Consider the following 17,563-nt stretch of genomic DNA (forward strand, 5'->3'; position numbering starts at 1 on the left):
CTAAATTACCTACTTTTCAATACCATATGCTAAGAAAGGTAATTTCTCAGGAGAAAAGAAACCTGGGCTAGATATTGTGCAGCATTATGAATTTTCCTAAAGCTAGGAAATCCCTATGCATCACTCTCAAAATCATCCCAGAACTGAACACAAAGGTTAGCAGAAATGCCTAAACTCACGTGGGTTCCATTACACACCACTTACTGTAACCTACTTTTTAGTATTCAGCATTTCAGTATCAATAATGCATAACATCAAAAGTAGTTCAACCCAAAGTACAATCATGAGAAAGTAAACATGGATCTTGGAGAAGGGCCAGCTGCAGTGTGGTGTCACTGCTGGATTTGCCTTGTGCCCCTGTGCAGGGGGACAAAAAGATGGAGTAGCTGGAGCTTTCCCTGTGCTAATGGGGAGCTGGGGACCTGCCCCCTCTGCAGAAGAAGAGCAGAGAAAGCAAAGCTGCAGAGAAAAAAGCATCACCAGTGCCCTGGTGAGCAGCTAAGCAAGGTGCCTGTGCCTGATGACGTGTGCTCCAGTACACAGCCCCGCTGCCCAAACCGGCGCTCTGCCCGCTGTCACCCCACAGTTCAGAACCGACCCGCGTGGGGCTCTGGCCACGCTTTCACTACCCCCGTGCCTACCTTGGCTCATTACTAAGTGCTCAGTGAACATCACTACATCACCCATCACCTTTTATTTTCCTCCTGAGAGACTGTTTGTTCTTCACTGGATAAATTATTTACCATTAAGGAAATTAAGGTGGCCAGTAGGGAAGCGCAAATTAGAGTACGGGAGTTCATGAGACTGGGCTGCTAAGAGACATTGTTTCAGCTTTCACATGTATTCCCTACCCAGCTGCTAAAGCAGCTTTATTATCGTCAATCCTATTTAGGACAAGAACCCAACAGAGTATGGAGATTCCAAAGCTCAATCCTTCAGCCAGAAATTGCTTTACCTTCTATTTTCACTTCCTCCCCTGCTTCTCCCCATTTGCAATAGTTTGCATCTCATGTCCTTAGGGCTACTAGTACAGGCATTTAGAAAGCACATTAGAAACAACAGAATAGGAATCCCTTGAAGTTTTTCACAACAAAATTTATTAGAAGAATAGTGGTTTTGAAAAGTCTAGCATCCAGTGAAAACTACCATACACAACGTTACAGCTGGGAATGTGTTTCCAAAATGACATGGTCAAATAATACAATGGAGCCATTAAATCTTACACATGCACAACAAGAGAATTAGCGCTTTGACATACAATGCAAAAAATAAATGGACCACATGAAATAAAAATTTAAAAGTACTTATCACATACATTAAGACACAGCTTATTTAGTCCAGTCAAAAAATCAGAACTGCATTAAAAAAATTAATGTAGTGCAATCAAACCAAAAACCTTAATTTGTGATCATAAGTGCTCTACTACATAAAACATTGATCATAGCAAGGAACAAAAAAATTCAAATCACACAGTACAAAAAAATCTGTAAATAAATATAAACTACAGTACAAGAGAAATATTAAATTATACAATTCCGTCAAACTGTAAACAGTATATTGAAATGAGGTCCATAAGAGTAAAGGGGGGGTTCCTGTTTTTTTTTCCCATGACACTTGAACTTCTAGAGGTCAGAGAGAAATGCCATTTTCCATACTCTTCAAAGACTATGGGTTACATAAATAGAAAGAGAAGACTTTTTAGATGTAAAGTGTCAAATAATAAAGCAGAGGTGTTGCTGACTTGCGACTGCCAACGGATCACCATGAAGGCAGAACAGCAGATTTTAGTTTCAGGCTTGGCCTCCAGGTGAGCGCAGCACAGAGGCCTGGCACTGCAGGTGTTCGGTGAATAGCGCTCGGCCTTAGAAAGGAGGCACCTCGTGAGGTCTGGTCCTACCCAGGAGGTGGAAGTGATTATGGACAGCCTGGACCTCTGCTGATTATCTGACAGGTTTACACGCTTGTCATACAAACACCAACTTTGGCAGAACAATTACTAATAAACTCAAAGCACTCCCGGCCCATTGGTTTCCATCACAGTGGCCAGTGCACAGAATTCTCTAAGGACATTGCATAACTAGAGTGTAGAGGTCAGACAGCCAAGGACCCGTGCTTGAGGTTAGAAGTAGTTATGGTGAGAGAGAAGCAAGAGCCACGTTAAGAAGCTGCCTCTGCTGTTCACAGAAGCAGCTGGGAATGTATTTCATTTTTAGCTGCGCTGGCTAGTAGTGGCATTTTAAAATATATAAGTTTAAGATAACATATATACTATATATGTATATAATATAATACATATTATATAATATACATAGGAATTTCTTACAATACATACCAGGAACCCCCACGCGATCTGCTCAGTAGTAATAACTGAATATACAGAATGCCACTATAAGTGTCTGAGGCACTGTGTGCTGGAGAGTAAATATGCAGCTTTAAAATCCGTTTGGCTGAGTTATACCTGGATACCTGAACTGAGTTTTAAGTTGACATTCATCAAGGATGTGCTATCAGCACGTCAAAAGAAAAGCAAAACAAAAATACAAGTCACTGCTAGGTTTAAGAAGAGAGTACAAGTACCTGAATTGAGTGAGGATAGTGTGTAAACTGTCCCTGAGGGTTTTTAAACAGTGTGTGTACAAGTTGGATTCCTAAGAACATTAGTTTAAACTTACACTGCGGACTGATAAAATACCAATGTCTGACAATTTAACAAGTGGAGGTTAAAAAGAGTTATGAGCAAACACTCAAAACATTTTATACATTTTAAAGCAGCAGTAAGCTGCTGTAAGCATACATCCCATCAGTACAAGCAACACGTGGGACTCAGATAAAGGTTTCTATTTGCAAAAAGCCCATCATATATCAATAAGTAAAGAATATTCACCTGCTAAATTAGAATGCACCTAGTTACAGACTAGCAATTCAAGATTAATTTTTTAATCAAATACTTTGCTATACTTTGCTATTACATACTAAAATTCCTTAAGATCACTAATGCTGGTATTCTAATCTATTTTTTTTTTAATGTTCCCCCTTCATTTAAGAAATATACCATTCCACAACTTAAACATTAAGATCCATTTTCAGTCCTCAGATGTAAAAAGCATGTCAATGAGTTAATATTAAAAATTTACACGGTAAAAAGGCTTGAATTTCAGCCAGAGATTCTAAATACTACTCATTCCCTGAAGGCATAAGGGAGAAAGAATCCCTACCCATTTTTCTTGTGATATAGTTTTCAAACTGAACATTAAAGAATGGTCCAAAATGTTTATTTCTTCAGTTTGGGAAATTTCCCTTCCCTACCCTTCATCCCAGATTCCAAATGTCAAGCTCTGAAATGGCCTATTGAAATGATTAATTAAAAATACCAGGCATGTATATATACATCCCCTGCCTGAACTTCAGAATATTTTGTTGTACTAGTCTTTAAAAGACAGATTAATATACCAAGAGACCTTGTGATCTGACCTGAAAAGCTGTTAATGATCCTAGATTGTACATTTAAAGTATCTCATAACCTGAAGACCAGATTTAGTTAAGACTCTGGCATTGTAACAGAAAAAGTGCTGCAGTTATTTATCCCTTTTCTGGTACTTTAGAATAGGTCAGACAAGTGCTTTTTATAGTGACAGTAAAAGTTTACATGCTTTCATGCAGGCATAAAAAGTATTATCCGCAAAAATATTTGAGAAATGTAGCACCAAGTAATTGATAAACTGTTTAAGTAGCTGTAGTAGTATCCTCATTTCTGAGTAGGAAAAAAATATTAAGATAAACTGTACTAGGTGATGATGAGAGAAATTGTTTTTGATATTAACTTTTCCTGCTCCAGTCAGAATGAAGCCTTTGTCCTAATCGCTGCTCCATAAGGTAGAGTTACCATCTTGAGTCCTCCTAAATTATACTTACCAATTCAATAGAGACAACCACAGGGGCATGGGTGGGGATGTTTGTTTTTAAGAAGGTAAATTAAATGCCCTGGACAGGCTGAAAAAAGTCCTCCTTCCTAGTACGTCACCCAGGAAAACTGATTTTGCAACTGGGCTAAGAGATTTTTGTGAGGATTAGATAAAGCTCTCTTAATATCAAGGGGTTTATGACAATACCTGAATATGGGCATAATTCAGTAGGACATGAGGTCCAAAATTGCTGCTGTAATACTGGTTTAGAGACTTGGCCCCAATCAAAGAAAGAACAGGAAAGAGGGAGAGAGGTGGATGCTGGAATGCTCTAAATACTTAACAGCTTTTTCTGGTATACGTGAAGTGGATCTAGAGATCATTTTGAGTTTGTAATACCTCTCTGCCTAGTGGTCATCACAGCACACTGTGTTTATACACTGGATAATTTGAAATGAGTTACTATAGTGGCTACTTTATCTGCTACATTCATCAGAACTGCATATAATTAGCAGTGCAGATTTTCAGGTTTCTGATGGTTCCAATTACTGAATTTTCAATATAATTCAGGATCAAGTAGAAACCTTTATAGTACCAAACTAGCTCAAAACTATTTTTTACACCTTTTTTAAAACAATATTAGTCAACATTATGTACTGATGCCAAGAAAAAGCAACATTGACCTAGACTGAAATTACATTTAATTTCTGAAACATTTGTGGGAATACCTAGAAGTTTCTGATCCTCATGAAAATGAAGGAAACAACCCTTCCCATCCTACTTCTAACATTTGGCAGAGAATTTAAGCTATTTAAAATATTGTGACAAAGCTTTCAATAAGGTTAATAATTTTGCCTTCATAAGAGTTTGGACTGCAACAAGAGTATGCATTCTTACACTGAAGAGTTAAAATTTTGTCTTCACTGAAGAAAGAGGTCTTTACACTATAGATGCAGCCACACTGTTTTTGAGAAAAAAGGGAACAGCAGAGTGCTCCCTTCACTCCTTGGACACTGTGTTCTTCTCCTAAGACTCAAGACATCTTAAGAGCATTACTTGAAAGTAAACTGGAAAGAAACACATGGCAATTCCAGTTTTGCCGGTATAACAGTTGTTGCAGATGATACAAAGAGCAATTCAATCAGAACTAAAAAGTTGTTTCACAAAGCTTACTCAACCCTAAAGCCCCTGAATCACTTTGCCAGCTCCCATGAATTTCCAGGGAAAGGCAATGTACTCCCGGGTGTTCATGAAAGAAATACTTAGATGCAAATGTTGGCCTGCCAAAAGACAAAGCACAGACTACTCCTTGTCTGCTCTTACCCAGTCTAAACACATGTGCAGTTACCTCCTGTGTTTAGGAATATCCTCCAGAGGTGGAAAGTTCTACAAAAAAAGGTTGTGTAGGAGTTGCAAAAGAACACAGAAGCTGAACACATTCCCTTACTAGAGGCATTATCCTATATGTACCCCTGCACCGTTAAAAATATTTTTTTCTCCAATTGCCAAAAAAGTTCAGAGTTTCACTTCAGGTCTAGCAGTAGGGTTGGTAATGCAAGCATCAAGTTACGAGTTCTGCAACAAAAAGAAAGCAAAGGCATACCTGTATTGCTTATGCAGCAACTTCTCCTGTGCAACAGGGAAAAAAATGAGAAATTCTAAAGAAAACTGTCTTGAACCTTTAGAAAAAAAATCAGGGAGTGACTGGAAAATAAATTATCTTTAGACAGAAATAAAAACAAGTCCAGAAACGTGTCCCTACAATATCTAACTGGAAACGTTCAACTCTATAGCTGTACTTAAGCATTACGGCCACAATAATGCCTACAACACTGTGGAATGAGGATCCAGCTGGCTGAAAGTGAGGTAATAGTTTGTAATAGGTCAGAGTTCTAAAAAAGCACTTTTACATCTTACAAGTCCAAATAAAAGAAAAAAAAAAAAAGGACACATTTCATACATGTTGGGCTTTCTCACCAGAACTGTACGATAATTAACTCCACACCAGGACCCCTACCACACTAAGCCTTACTCATCTTCAATTATATGCTGCAGCAAAGATTTACCAAGCGACACCTAAACTTCAGTACAATATGAAACTTCGATTCTTAAAACTTTATACACACAAAATAGAAGATTACTTTTCTAGGATGGGGTAGGGAGGGGGATTCTCCTTCATGGTACTTGGACTGAAAAACTAGTTTTCAGAGACTGCCACAAATATAATTCACAGTTTCTTGCTGTCAGGCTTTTTCAGCTACATCAACGTAGTACACAACAATACTGTTAAGTCCAATAACTACATTGGATGGACATTCTCGGGAGTAAGAGAAAACTAGTGACAAAAAATACCCGAAAGGTCTCCTCCTAACAATGTCTCGATTTTTACAGGGTTGCAGTTTGTCTATGTTACACATTAATGCGATCTCAGAAGAGCAGCAGGAGAAGGGTCTAAAAATCTTTCTCCTGTCCAAGTGATCCAAGTAACATAAGCATCCACTTGCCAGAAATAAGATGAGAAACAAGGCTTTTGTTACAAAGACCGCAATGAACCACACCTTCCCACACCAAAATATGGTCAACCAGGGATTCTGGCCATGCAAACTGCTGGTCAGCAGAAAATTAAGCATGCTAATGGACAAACATTAATTCCAATCATATATTTAAAATGATCCCAAATACTACTAGTTAGCTACACTGAAAGCGCCTGCAAAAAATATGTAGTGAAAATTGAAACAAAATCTTAGTGATCACTGCAGCACTTAGAGTGATACTAGTCTTAAGTGATGAATCACCTCAGAGAAAATACGTTAGATGGGACTTTGAAACAAAAAGGTAACATTAAAAGGTGCACCTGAATATTACAGACTAAATTTACAAAACCTACAATAAGGTAAAATATATATCTTTTGAATATTCAGCAGCTTTTTTTTAAATTTGTTTTTATTTTTTGAGAGGCTCATGAAATTTTAAAAAGGGACCACTAACTAATCTCAACCATGCTTCACAAAACAATAATGGCTATTTCATATTGCAGTTACCAACGTAATGCAATTAGTGCTTAAAAAATAATCTACACTTTTTCTTTTTTTTCCTTTTTAAACAGAGACCTTTGGAGGAAATATGGTTGTTCAAAAGCTTCTCGAAAAAGAAAGATTACCTGAATATTAAGTTATCACAGATCAAGTGTTGTGTTTAAAAGCTTTGCAGTTATGAGTATTACAATCTTCAGGTCTCAGGACATATAAACTGAGAAAGTTACGTGTTTGGTTTGTTGTTGGGTTTTTTTTTTTTAAATCCACTTTCTAACCAAAGCAAATAAAGAGTACTCAACTTCTCACTATCTATTTACAATTCTTAGCCTACAGTCTGAAATGACAAGACAAATTCTCTTTTAAAACTGCAGCATTAAAGGGTAGGCACACCATTCTTCTGCTGCACGATTGTCACCCACTTAAACATACACATACAAAATATTTAGGTTAGTAAAATGAGCACTCCACTTACACTACAGTGACAAGTTTTATAAAACTCAACTCATGTTGCTTAAATAAGGACAACTGCAAAAGGTTAAACCTCTCTCAACAGTAAAACTGTGTTACTTTTTTTTTTTTTTAAGCTTGCAACAAACTTTCTACCATAACCTCCAACAGCAGATGAAACCACACCTTAAACTGCGCCTTTATTGCAATCACCAGCTAAACTGGAACGTATTGCAGAGTTTATATACTGCTACTGAGCTTAAACTGCTTTAAATGCCAAGATGACAACTAGAAAGCTACAAGGAACCAGGATTTTGAGGACTAAAATATATTAAGTAAACAAAAATAAAGTATACTTGGGGCCAAATGCCCAGTCCATTTCAAGAATGAGCAGTGCATATTTAAAACAACAGCAATGGTGTGCCTAACCTTCGAAAATACGAAGTTGCTGGGGGTGGGGAGAGGCTAATAGAGTCAATTGTTCCAGAAGTCATTCAGCATCCCTAGGGCTACCTAGGCCACCCTCCCATGAACTTTGAGAAACCACTTTCACTGACATCACTTAATGCTCTCACACAAAAACTCCAATGCTTCTTTTGGTTGTGCAAATGGGGGAAAAAAATGGTAATTTCTATCTACCTTTTGCACAGATTAAGACCAAATTGCTTCTACCTGAAGAACCAGTAATTATGATTTGGTCATGTTGTGGTAAATCCAGTAAGCTCCACTTAGTTACTGACCACTCCTGCAGAAAGTATCAAAGATAAAAGTTCAGTACAAAACTTATCCTGGATCTCCAGATAATCATAACGGTATCACCATATTGAAAAAAACCCAGATTTGTGGTTTAAGGAGTGCTTTTTTTTTGTGGTGTTTAAATGCTTATTCTAGCATGTGCTAAACCACTATCAAAATAGATTAAATAAAAACAACAACAAAAAAGCAGGACTTTATAAATAAATTCCTGCTACTGGCAACTGTAATATTTAAAAAGGAAACACCCATTCATTGAGTGTTCGACCCTGACAGTATTACAGATAGATATGATGCAGAGCCTGAATTAGATCAGGCTACCAGTGTTATACTTCTTCCCTGAACATTAACAAGCTCCTTCACTAATGTGGATATTTGGGCAGACTACTGAGGTTGTAACGTTTGAGATCACCATTTTGTGGGCTATTTTTTTTCCTTTTTTTTTTTGTTTTTGTTTTTGTTTTTGCAGTATCACAGTAGTTTGTTACGCAAATCCCCCATCCCTGGATTAGAGTCATTTAAACTAGCTGTTGGAACCACATAGTTTAGTAAACTCAGAATCAAGTCTGTAAAAAGCGTAAAGGTCACAAAGAACCATAGTTCTGGTACAATGAGGCATACCCCAATACATCATTTAGTGTACCCTGACTGCTCCTGACTGTGAGAAGCTTGTCTTCCGTGAGATAAGGCTACATCCTCAAGCAGGTGAGTCTAAATATCACCCTTCAAAAACACCAAATAAAATTACAGTGAAGGTAGTGTTATAAATAATTAACTGACATTTTCTGAAGGTAGTGTATGTAAGTTTTCCCTCCCCTCCCCTCCGGGTGAGCACTAAGCAGATAGCAAATGGTAAGTATGGTTAATTTAGAAAGAAAACAGTGGAGAGCCTACTTAGACCCAATTGATTATCTATCTAGTCGACAAATCTGGTTCAAGAGAGGTACCATTCCTAAATAATTTGATTTAGCTTAAATCTTTCAATCAACTGGATCAACAAAAATAAGAGGGGGGAAAAAAGATTTCTGAAACATTTTTGAAGAATGACAGTCTGATTTTCATTTGAAAATTGCCTGGTTTTAGGAGAGCGTCAGTTTAACAAAGTGGACTTATTATATAAAGGCAGATAAGAAAAATCCAACATCAGAAGTTCAGGCAGGCTCTACAGGCAAGATGTCCACTTCCACAGATCTGCATTCTTTGTGAGGTAACTCTCTATTACAGAGAAACATGCAAAAGGCAAAAGAAAAAAAAAAAAAGGAACAAAGAAAGAAAGAGGGCAGTGGGCAGGTGAAGGAGGGAAACTGTGCCATACCAGGCTAGAAAAATTTACAAATGTGACATTCAGAGCACATCTTTCACCTGTGTTCACATAAGTCTATGCTGAACTGCAAAGGAAAGAGCATTGCAGTAAACAGGAGACTCAGGTGCGCTCAGTGATGGTTGAACTATGCAGTAGTGCTCACCCAGTTTGCAAAGTAATTGGCACTCTACAACATCCCTATTCATCTTTCAATTCATTTGCACTTTGTGCTGCTTCTCCCTGGGGATCTAATTCAATCTTTACTGAAACATCCTGCCCCTCCGACTTCATTAATTTCATTTTTTTCTTTGGAGGGTTTTTCAAAGTGCCCAGCCTCTCTTTAACTTTGTACTCCAGTGTACTGTGGGGGATCCCATAAATACTCTGAGCTTTGGAAACACTCATTTTCCCGCTCATAACCACAGAGATTGCTTCCTCCAGTATCTCGCTGTTGTACTGTCTGTATCTCCCTCTTTTCTTCCTAGGTTGCTTGGAGCCAGGATCTCCCTCTTGATCGGAGGTGGGATATGGCTGTCCAGAGGTAGACTGCTCAGCATCTGAGCCCCAGGAATCTGGTCCAGCATCCATCAAACTTCTCCTATTTTGTTTTGGAAGGATAGCCCTTAACTTTTTGCTAAGCGCGCTCTCCGTTTGTGAACCCATTACCAAAGAGCTATAGCTGTACTGGTCACCAGTGCGGGACTCCCATGAAAGGTCCATGCCTCGAACTTGTGGTATCTTTAAATCCACAGGAGATGAATGGCTCACGTCCTTTTTCCCATCCTGTTTAGTTTGAAGTGCCATTTTTTGAAAGGCAGAGTTTTCTGTAAGAAAAGGAAGGTCACTGATGTTGCTGAGTGCACCATTTCCCCTGAATTTCATGCGGCTGAAATTGAATTCGTAGTGTGGTTTTGCCCAAGAAGCCTCCCTGGATAATATTAAGTGCTGTCCATGATTCTGTAGTCCAGATGGCCCATGGCTGGCAGCCGTAGAAAACTGGTTTCTGCTCAGCAGTTCTTCACTAATCTGGAGTGATCGAGCCAGCGGTACTTTAAGAGATGTGGAGTGGCCATAACCTTCCCTGGTTCCATCCTGCAAGCTTCTTGGAGGTACCCCATCACCACTCTGTAGTCCCTCCGGATGGTGCTGGCTGGGTCTCCCAGGTCGCCTAATTGGATGGAAGGAAACTGATGTGAGCAGGACTTGCACAGGTAGGGAGGGATGGGTGAGGGGGCCACTCCTTTATTAGAAGGCCTTGCTTGGGTAACATCACTTTTTGTGTTATTTATTTTTCTCTAAATTTTTTTTTATTATTTTAATTTTTTTTTTTTAAGTCTCAGCATCAGTCAGTTTTAAAACTTGTTCACAAAAAAAGAGAAGCTTTTTGGGCAAAGAAAAATGAAACCTGTTGGCTGGTCTCTGGTTGGGTTCACAAATTCTCGGAGTAGAAAAGACTTCGCGCAAGCGTCTGAAAATAGCACCTTAATTACAAAGTAGTAATCAATCGCCATAGATCTACACACAACTGTGTTACTGGTGTGACGTTACCACTAAACAAGCACAGTAATAAAAGAGTAAGCCAAAGTGCAACATATTCAACATGCAAATATGACGGCCACCTGCAGTATCTATACACAGGTGGAAACCCTGGACAGTGTTTGCTTACATCATATTGAAGAATTGCTGCTCAGGATAAAAGAAAAAGCTTAGCAGGCCTCAAAGGTATTTGCCTGACTTTCATTAAGCACCAAATATGAAAGCTGGGATACTGCAGATCACAAAGAAAAACGCTGCATTACACTAGACTTACCAAACCGCTCTCTTAACAACTAATTGCATATATACACAGCCCTGAATCTCATTTGATATAAAGCATGGCTAGGAAAAGAAAGATCTAAGTTCCAACTGTCATCCAGATCAAGGGTTAGCAAAAAAAAGGCGGTATGTATTTTTACCATTTCCCTTTCATCACAAATGTTTTTTCTATGCCATAAAGTACTACTGCTGCAGAGAATCACATCTATTTTAACGCTTTGATTGCTTAGCCCCCTGTAGTTATTAAGTCACATAGGTTTCAAAATCCACCTCCAAATTTCTCCACGTTCAGCATACAAATTAACAAAGAGGATCTATTTTGATGCTCTTGGACACTATACTGGTATAAAGCCCTCTGGCTAAGTCAGTATTATTTAAGGATAGGATATATAGTACTGAAAAGCTACATTATTATTTTTAACATCACACTGGGATTTTAAAAAGTCTTTAGAGAAAAGACATCCACTGAAAGGACCTGGTATGTAACATACACAATGCTTGATACACATGCTGTTTACTTCTCTCCAGGATGCAACAAGTCATAGATGTGCACAACAAGAGTCAACAAGGATTCAGAACAAAATCCAGAGAAATGGATCAAAGTTTGCAGTTCCAGAGAACCCTCTCAGACAGTGTGCATTCTCCACCCCTTCTACAGCATGTATCAGCATCACAGTGTGCACCAGTGATTCTACACCTAAATAAAGGTCATAGTGGTAGCTAATAATGCTACACCTGACTTAGTGATGCTAAACAAACTGCAGCCAGCCTCATATCCCACACACCTGTACGAGTAACCACAGGTGCCAGTATGCCCCATCCTCTCTGGACCCACAAGACTTAGCAGGACAGTAACAGATGCCGGCCTTGTCATCCCTGTGTGTTGGACTTTGGCCCTCACTTGATTCACAAACAAGGGAACAAACAGTACAGAGCCTCAGTGGCTTCTGCTGCCTTCCTAGGAAAATAAAGCTGGAAATAACCTGTTCAGAATTAAAAGTGCTGCTGGGGAAGGTTTATGCTAAAGAACTGTAAAAAGTATTAAGACTAAATTTTAAAGAAGGATTGAAGTATGTTATTAATAGAAATATTAAACGGAAAAGTAATCTTGAAGGGAGAAATCTGAGACAGTAATATTTTTCCAAAGAGAAATGCAAAAATTCAATCAGCTGTTAGCAGTACATGGGACTGATGGTTGGGAGTGGGTTGTTAGTTCAGATTTTCAGGTTTTTCAAAGGCTATCATAAAGCTAAATCCAGCAATTAAATAGCACTTTAAACCATATACTATTTCTGTACTTCAATAAAAAAATTATTTGTTCACAGTAGCTTCAAGATAATCAACACCCAAAACCCCTCTTAGTCCCAGTCAGCCTCTCCAGTACAACCCTAGCTAAGAGTAACGGGATTCTAAATGTATGCAAACGGTGACCATTAGAAATACAAAACCTGAAGATTTTTTTTTAAATTTAACAGTATTTCACAACTTGAACTGACTAGGCAAGAGTAGTACACCACGTACTTTGTGATTATTTTTTTAAAAAACTTGTTCAGTACTACAGTACAATCGCAAATCCAAAGTCACATTTAAAGTTTTCTGAACTACCAGACTCCCTGTCCCATGTCCTTTTTTAAGTTGTGGTTTATGCTAGGAAATATTAACAAAAATCATGCAGTGATTTAAATCTAATCCAGCATGGTTTATCACCGGAATCATTGTTACCACTAAAATAAACTTTTCCTGTTAGCTAACTTTGCTCTAAGTGTAATGAAGTCTAAATATATTGCAAAGCCTCTAAGACTCTTCATGCATTTAACTGAACTTGCACCTCCATGGAAATCACCTATCACTAAACCCAAGAAACAGGTAATGGAAAGATCTCTGGCTAAGTACCAAACTGGCCAAAATAACAGATATTAGAGTCATTAACTGAAAGCTAAACCTGTCTCAGTTGGCAACAACTCTTATTTGGCAGGTGGGGTGAAGGTATTTGCCAAAAGTACAAGTTGAAAACACATTACTCCAAAGGGTTAACACCAAAAGTAAGTTAAAATTAACAGGAGCTAAGCACACATTTTTAGTAAAAAACTGTTTTAAAAGGTCATAGTAAGTTGCTTTCTCTTACCCATTTCCCGAAGTACTGGAGCACCCTGGAGAGTGACTCAGAGAAGTGCTGCCAGCGCAAGGACTCTTCTTAGTGGATAAATCAAGCACACCGTCTGTAGAGACAAAAGAATGACTTCAGTGTTTGAAGAAGCAGGATCAGCCATGCTGATCTTGTCTTCAGCTGAAAAGACAAAGCAAATCTTTTGAGCTAAAGTCGTTTTTAGCACACAACATATTTTGGTTTATTGTATTTTTAAACAAAGTAAGGCTTGGAATTTTTTGCAAATGGTTTACATGTGACTTCAATATAGTCTTCAGAAATCACAACAAAGATTAACAAAATTGAAAGTGCATCTGTTACAAGAGACATAGCATAAAAAATTACCTACAAATGACAGTTCTGGATACAACGAGCCTATCACATAACTACCTCTCAGTGGTCCAAAAATGAGACAATCTTCAAATTCCTGAGATATTCCTCTCCTTAAAGGGAGGCTGCAAGCCAGTATTTGGATTTTTTTTTTTTTTAATCCAAATCTCTTGCAGAAAAATTCATTGAGAATTTCATATTGGAAATTAAATGAACACACATATAGATGTGAGATTCCTTCTCAGTTGGCAGCCAGCTTCATCTTTTTTTTCCATGTCTCCCACAGGTCCCTACTGGAAAAGCTGCTACCTTTCTCCTTTATTGTGTCATTTTATTCCCTCTCTTCCATACGCCAAATTGGTTTTCCTGCTAGACTGCTTCTTCCACTCCCACTAATGGCACTTCCTCACACTCCCCCCATGCTCCCCTGAAAACCCTTAAGAAAGCTCTGCATTTACAGGCACCAGAAAAGGAAGCGTGTTTCACCAGAGAAGCCTTGCTCCTACTGCACTACAGCAGCCTGAAATTCTGGTCATTTTAATAAGGGCAACATTGTCATTGAAGCAGCCCAGGCACCTGAAGTTCCTGGAAACTTTGAAACAAGGAATTTATGAGGCAAAGATAAATGAAACCTGTTGGCAAGGTAAACTCAAGACATATCAAAGCTCCTCACTCATTCCATCTAATCAAGTAAATACCACCCAACACAAGAACAATGTAAGACAGCTTTCAGATTGCTTAAAGTTCTCATTTGACATATGGAGAAAAAACATGATAAACAGTGAACTAGAATTAACTTTATGGAAAGCTGTTCCACCCACTGCATTTGGGAACACACCATAACCCAAACTTAAGCAGGCAGAAAATTAAATTTTCTTTCTGAACAACACTTATGCAGGCATAAGAGACACAGACTGGATCAAGTCTTTCCTCCTTTTCAAGAGGTTGGACAGCACAGGCAGCTGCCCGAGGTACTTGCATCCACGCTTCCTCCCTCAGAAGGGTCAGTACGACCCAGAAGCCCCTGAGGGGACGCAGGGCCAACCTCATACCCCAGGGAGAAGCTTACAGCTAGCTGGGTTCCCCTCTACCCACTAGAACAAAATATAGCACAAAGCACCACCAGCAATCTTTCGTGACAGCCTCTGAAATCTCTCATTAACAAGTCTGGCAAAATCGCTTTCCAATTACATTAAATGTAAATTGGAAAAAAAATTTCACATCAGCAAACAGATTACTGTATAAATCAATACACACATATTCTACTTTCATAACAAGTGTTATGAACATTATACATTATCTTACAGCTTTTTCCATCACATGGTAGCTAAAGAACAGTTCATGTACGTGCTTTCCTCTTCACCATATCATCCTCTAATTAAAAAGAAACAGAGCAAAACTGATTCTCTCCCTCTTTCTTTCAGCAAAAAGTTTAGCAATGAGAACAGTTTAAATGTAAAACATGTTACATGCAAAACCCACTCACAAAATGCATTTATAATAAAGACAGCTAGAAACAAATGCCTATCAGCTAACTGTACAGGGCCACATTTCAAGAGAGACACTATTCAACCTCTCACTGCAGTTTGTAACTGAAGTGCAATGACAGCTTTCAGTAAGTGCTCTAAGTGCAGTATGTGTCCAGATGTCCAAGCTGCATATTACTGGAAACATAAAATGAACCTGTTTACAAAAGGCTTCATAAACCCAACTTAAAAGAATAAAGGGATACCTACTCTTCTGCCCTAGCTAGATTTTTTTTTTAAAGGCACCTTTTCCATTTGCAGATGGACAACTTACTGTGACAGAATGACTTCAAGCACTAACATTTTTCTAAAGAAGGGTATAGGGTCTAATTTTAACCAGTACGATACACTTAGGATTCAACAGTTTCAGAACAGAAAAGTTCATATACTATATCACTCACAGAATTTGCTTTTTAAAAAAGGCTTGTTTGATGGAAAGCAAGGTTTTTGAATTAAAATAAGCTCTGAAACACTGTTACAAGTTATTCAATCTGTGCTCTGCAGAACAAATCTATTTTTAAGGTAGAAAAGAGACATTTCTTCCAAATGCACAAACCTGGAAGTTTAGTGCAGTTCATGGGTATAGTTTTTACAGCCTTCACAAGGCAATTTCTCACAGACTTTTAAAAGATACTCTTCTCACACCATGACCAGAAAGAAAATAAATCAGCCCTTCAGTCAAACTGTGTACTAATCTTCAGAGAAGAGAAAACATTATGATTTTAATGACCAAATGAACTTCTCTTATCAGCAAGCGTACAGTCTATTTTGGCAGACTGCTTCTTGCAGCTCCCTGTAGGAACAGCACATTTATCCTCAGAGTCTAGAGCATGTCCATCCCCTTTGCCCTTCTTCAGAAGAATCTCTCATGTCTATGGCTCTACATTCTTTCAAAAAGTCTTTTCTCTCCCAGACACACTGAACTAGTCATTCTTTTATTGTAAAAACATCTACTGCTTTTCCACTTTAATTTTTATGCAAAAGTGCAACCTTCTAATTGTCTGGTTCTGCAACAAGAATGCCATTAATGGATTGCCACGGGATGCAAGACACTGGTACGAGTCCTACCTTGTTCACTAGGTTCTGACTGAGACTTTCTGACAGTAAGGTCCAGAGGTGAGTCTTGGTCAGCCATGAGCAGTTTGCTGAGCACAGGGTTCTGAGCAGTTGCAGCCGTGGGAGAGGAGGCGACCAGAGATGCTTTCAGCAGGCTTTGGTTCTTTGTGCTATTGGGCTGGCTGGAGTCCTGAGTAGAGCTATTTTTTGAGGTATATTCAGCAGCAAACTGTCGGATCATTCGCTGCATGATCTCACGGGCCACTAGGGGAATATTGGGGTCAGAGACCCTAGGACTGTCTGCAAATATTAGAGATTTCTTTTAAGGAAGCACTTTAAATAAAACAGCTTTTATATTAAGTCATTGTTTATTTACAAAAAAAATCCAAAACAAATAGGGGAAAAAAAAAGAAAGCCAAAGATAAAATAGTTTCTGTAGAAAATGTACTTTAGTCTTAGAATACCTGAATAAGAACCATGGCTAATTCTGATACAGCCTTCCCAACATAACACTTTCCTGAAAGAAATACGCAATCTCATATTTGTTTTAAATATAGATATATTCCACCAGACCTTTAAGAGGTGTGGAAATGGAAAGGAGAGCTAGAGCTCATTCCAAAAACATTGTACTGGTTATTCAGTGGAAGAATTGCATAACTTACCTGCAGCTACAGAAGGGTAAAATGGACAATAAAGTTGCAGCAGTCCCCTCTAAGTTTACTGAGAAATAAAACCCTATAGATCTGATCATTTAAAATTATTCACATCAAGATCAGATGTTCAAGTGTCTTCCATCTCACTCTATCTATTCCTTTTGAGATTTCTACCATTGTAATCAACGCAGCATCAGGAATTACGCAAAGAACTTGCATATACACAAAAACCCAAGATGTGTCACATGACAAGTAATTATATTTCTAGAAGAGCTCCTAAATCTATTAGTAAGGGATGTGAAACAGAACAAGAAGGCATTCCAATTTATTTATATGAACTAGTGTATAAATAAAAAAGTATCTGGGCATGTGGGCAACCATAAACTTTATTGACAAAAATCACTATTTTAGACCAATAGTAATTTGTGATGTGAAAGTAAATCTCTAACTCCTAAATCACAGAAGCTAAGTCCTGCCACTTCACTTCAAACACTGTGTTGTCTGGTCAAATCAGTTTTGGGTTTTTTAAACAAACAAACAAACCAACCCACACCCCCAAAAAACCAAAACAACAAAAACACCAACTACCCACAATAC

The 17,563-nt window shown here is 38.3% G+C and overlaps 1 protein-coding gene across 1 annotated transcript in view; it reads right to left on the reverse strand.

Moving 5' to 3' along the window:
* Positions 1-1,074: 1,074 nt before the first annotated feature.
* The window catches only part of LCOR (ligand dependent nuclear receptor corepressor), a 48,576-nt gene continuing 32,087 nt past the window's right edge, over positions 1,075-17,563 (reverse strand). Inside the window, exons 5-7 of the mRNA XM_008643834.2 lie at positions 16,326-16,613; positions 13,381-13,474; positions 1,075-10,608 (exon numbers count right to left, since the gene is read on the reverse strand). Coding sequence (XP_008642056.1) covers positions 9,639-10,608; positions 13,381-13,474; positions 16,326-16,563 — 1,302 coding nt within the window. The 5' untranslated portion in view covers positions 16,564-16,613 and the 3' untranslated portion in view covers positions 1,075-9,638. The remainder of the gene's footprint in view (positions 10,609-13,380; positions 13,475-16,325; positions 16,614-17,563) is intronic.

The sequence above is a fragment of the Corvus brachyrhynchos genome, unplaced genomic scaffold (genome assembly GCF_000691975.1).
Source record: "Corvus brachyrhynchos isolate BGI_N302 unplaced genomic scaffold, ASM69197v1 scaffold61, whole genome shotgun sequence".
Taxonomy (NCBI): domain Eukaryota; kingdom Metazoa; phylum Chordata; class Aves; order Passeriformes; family Corvidae; genus Corvus; species Corvus brachyrhynchos.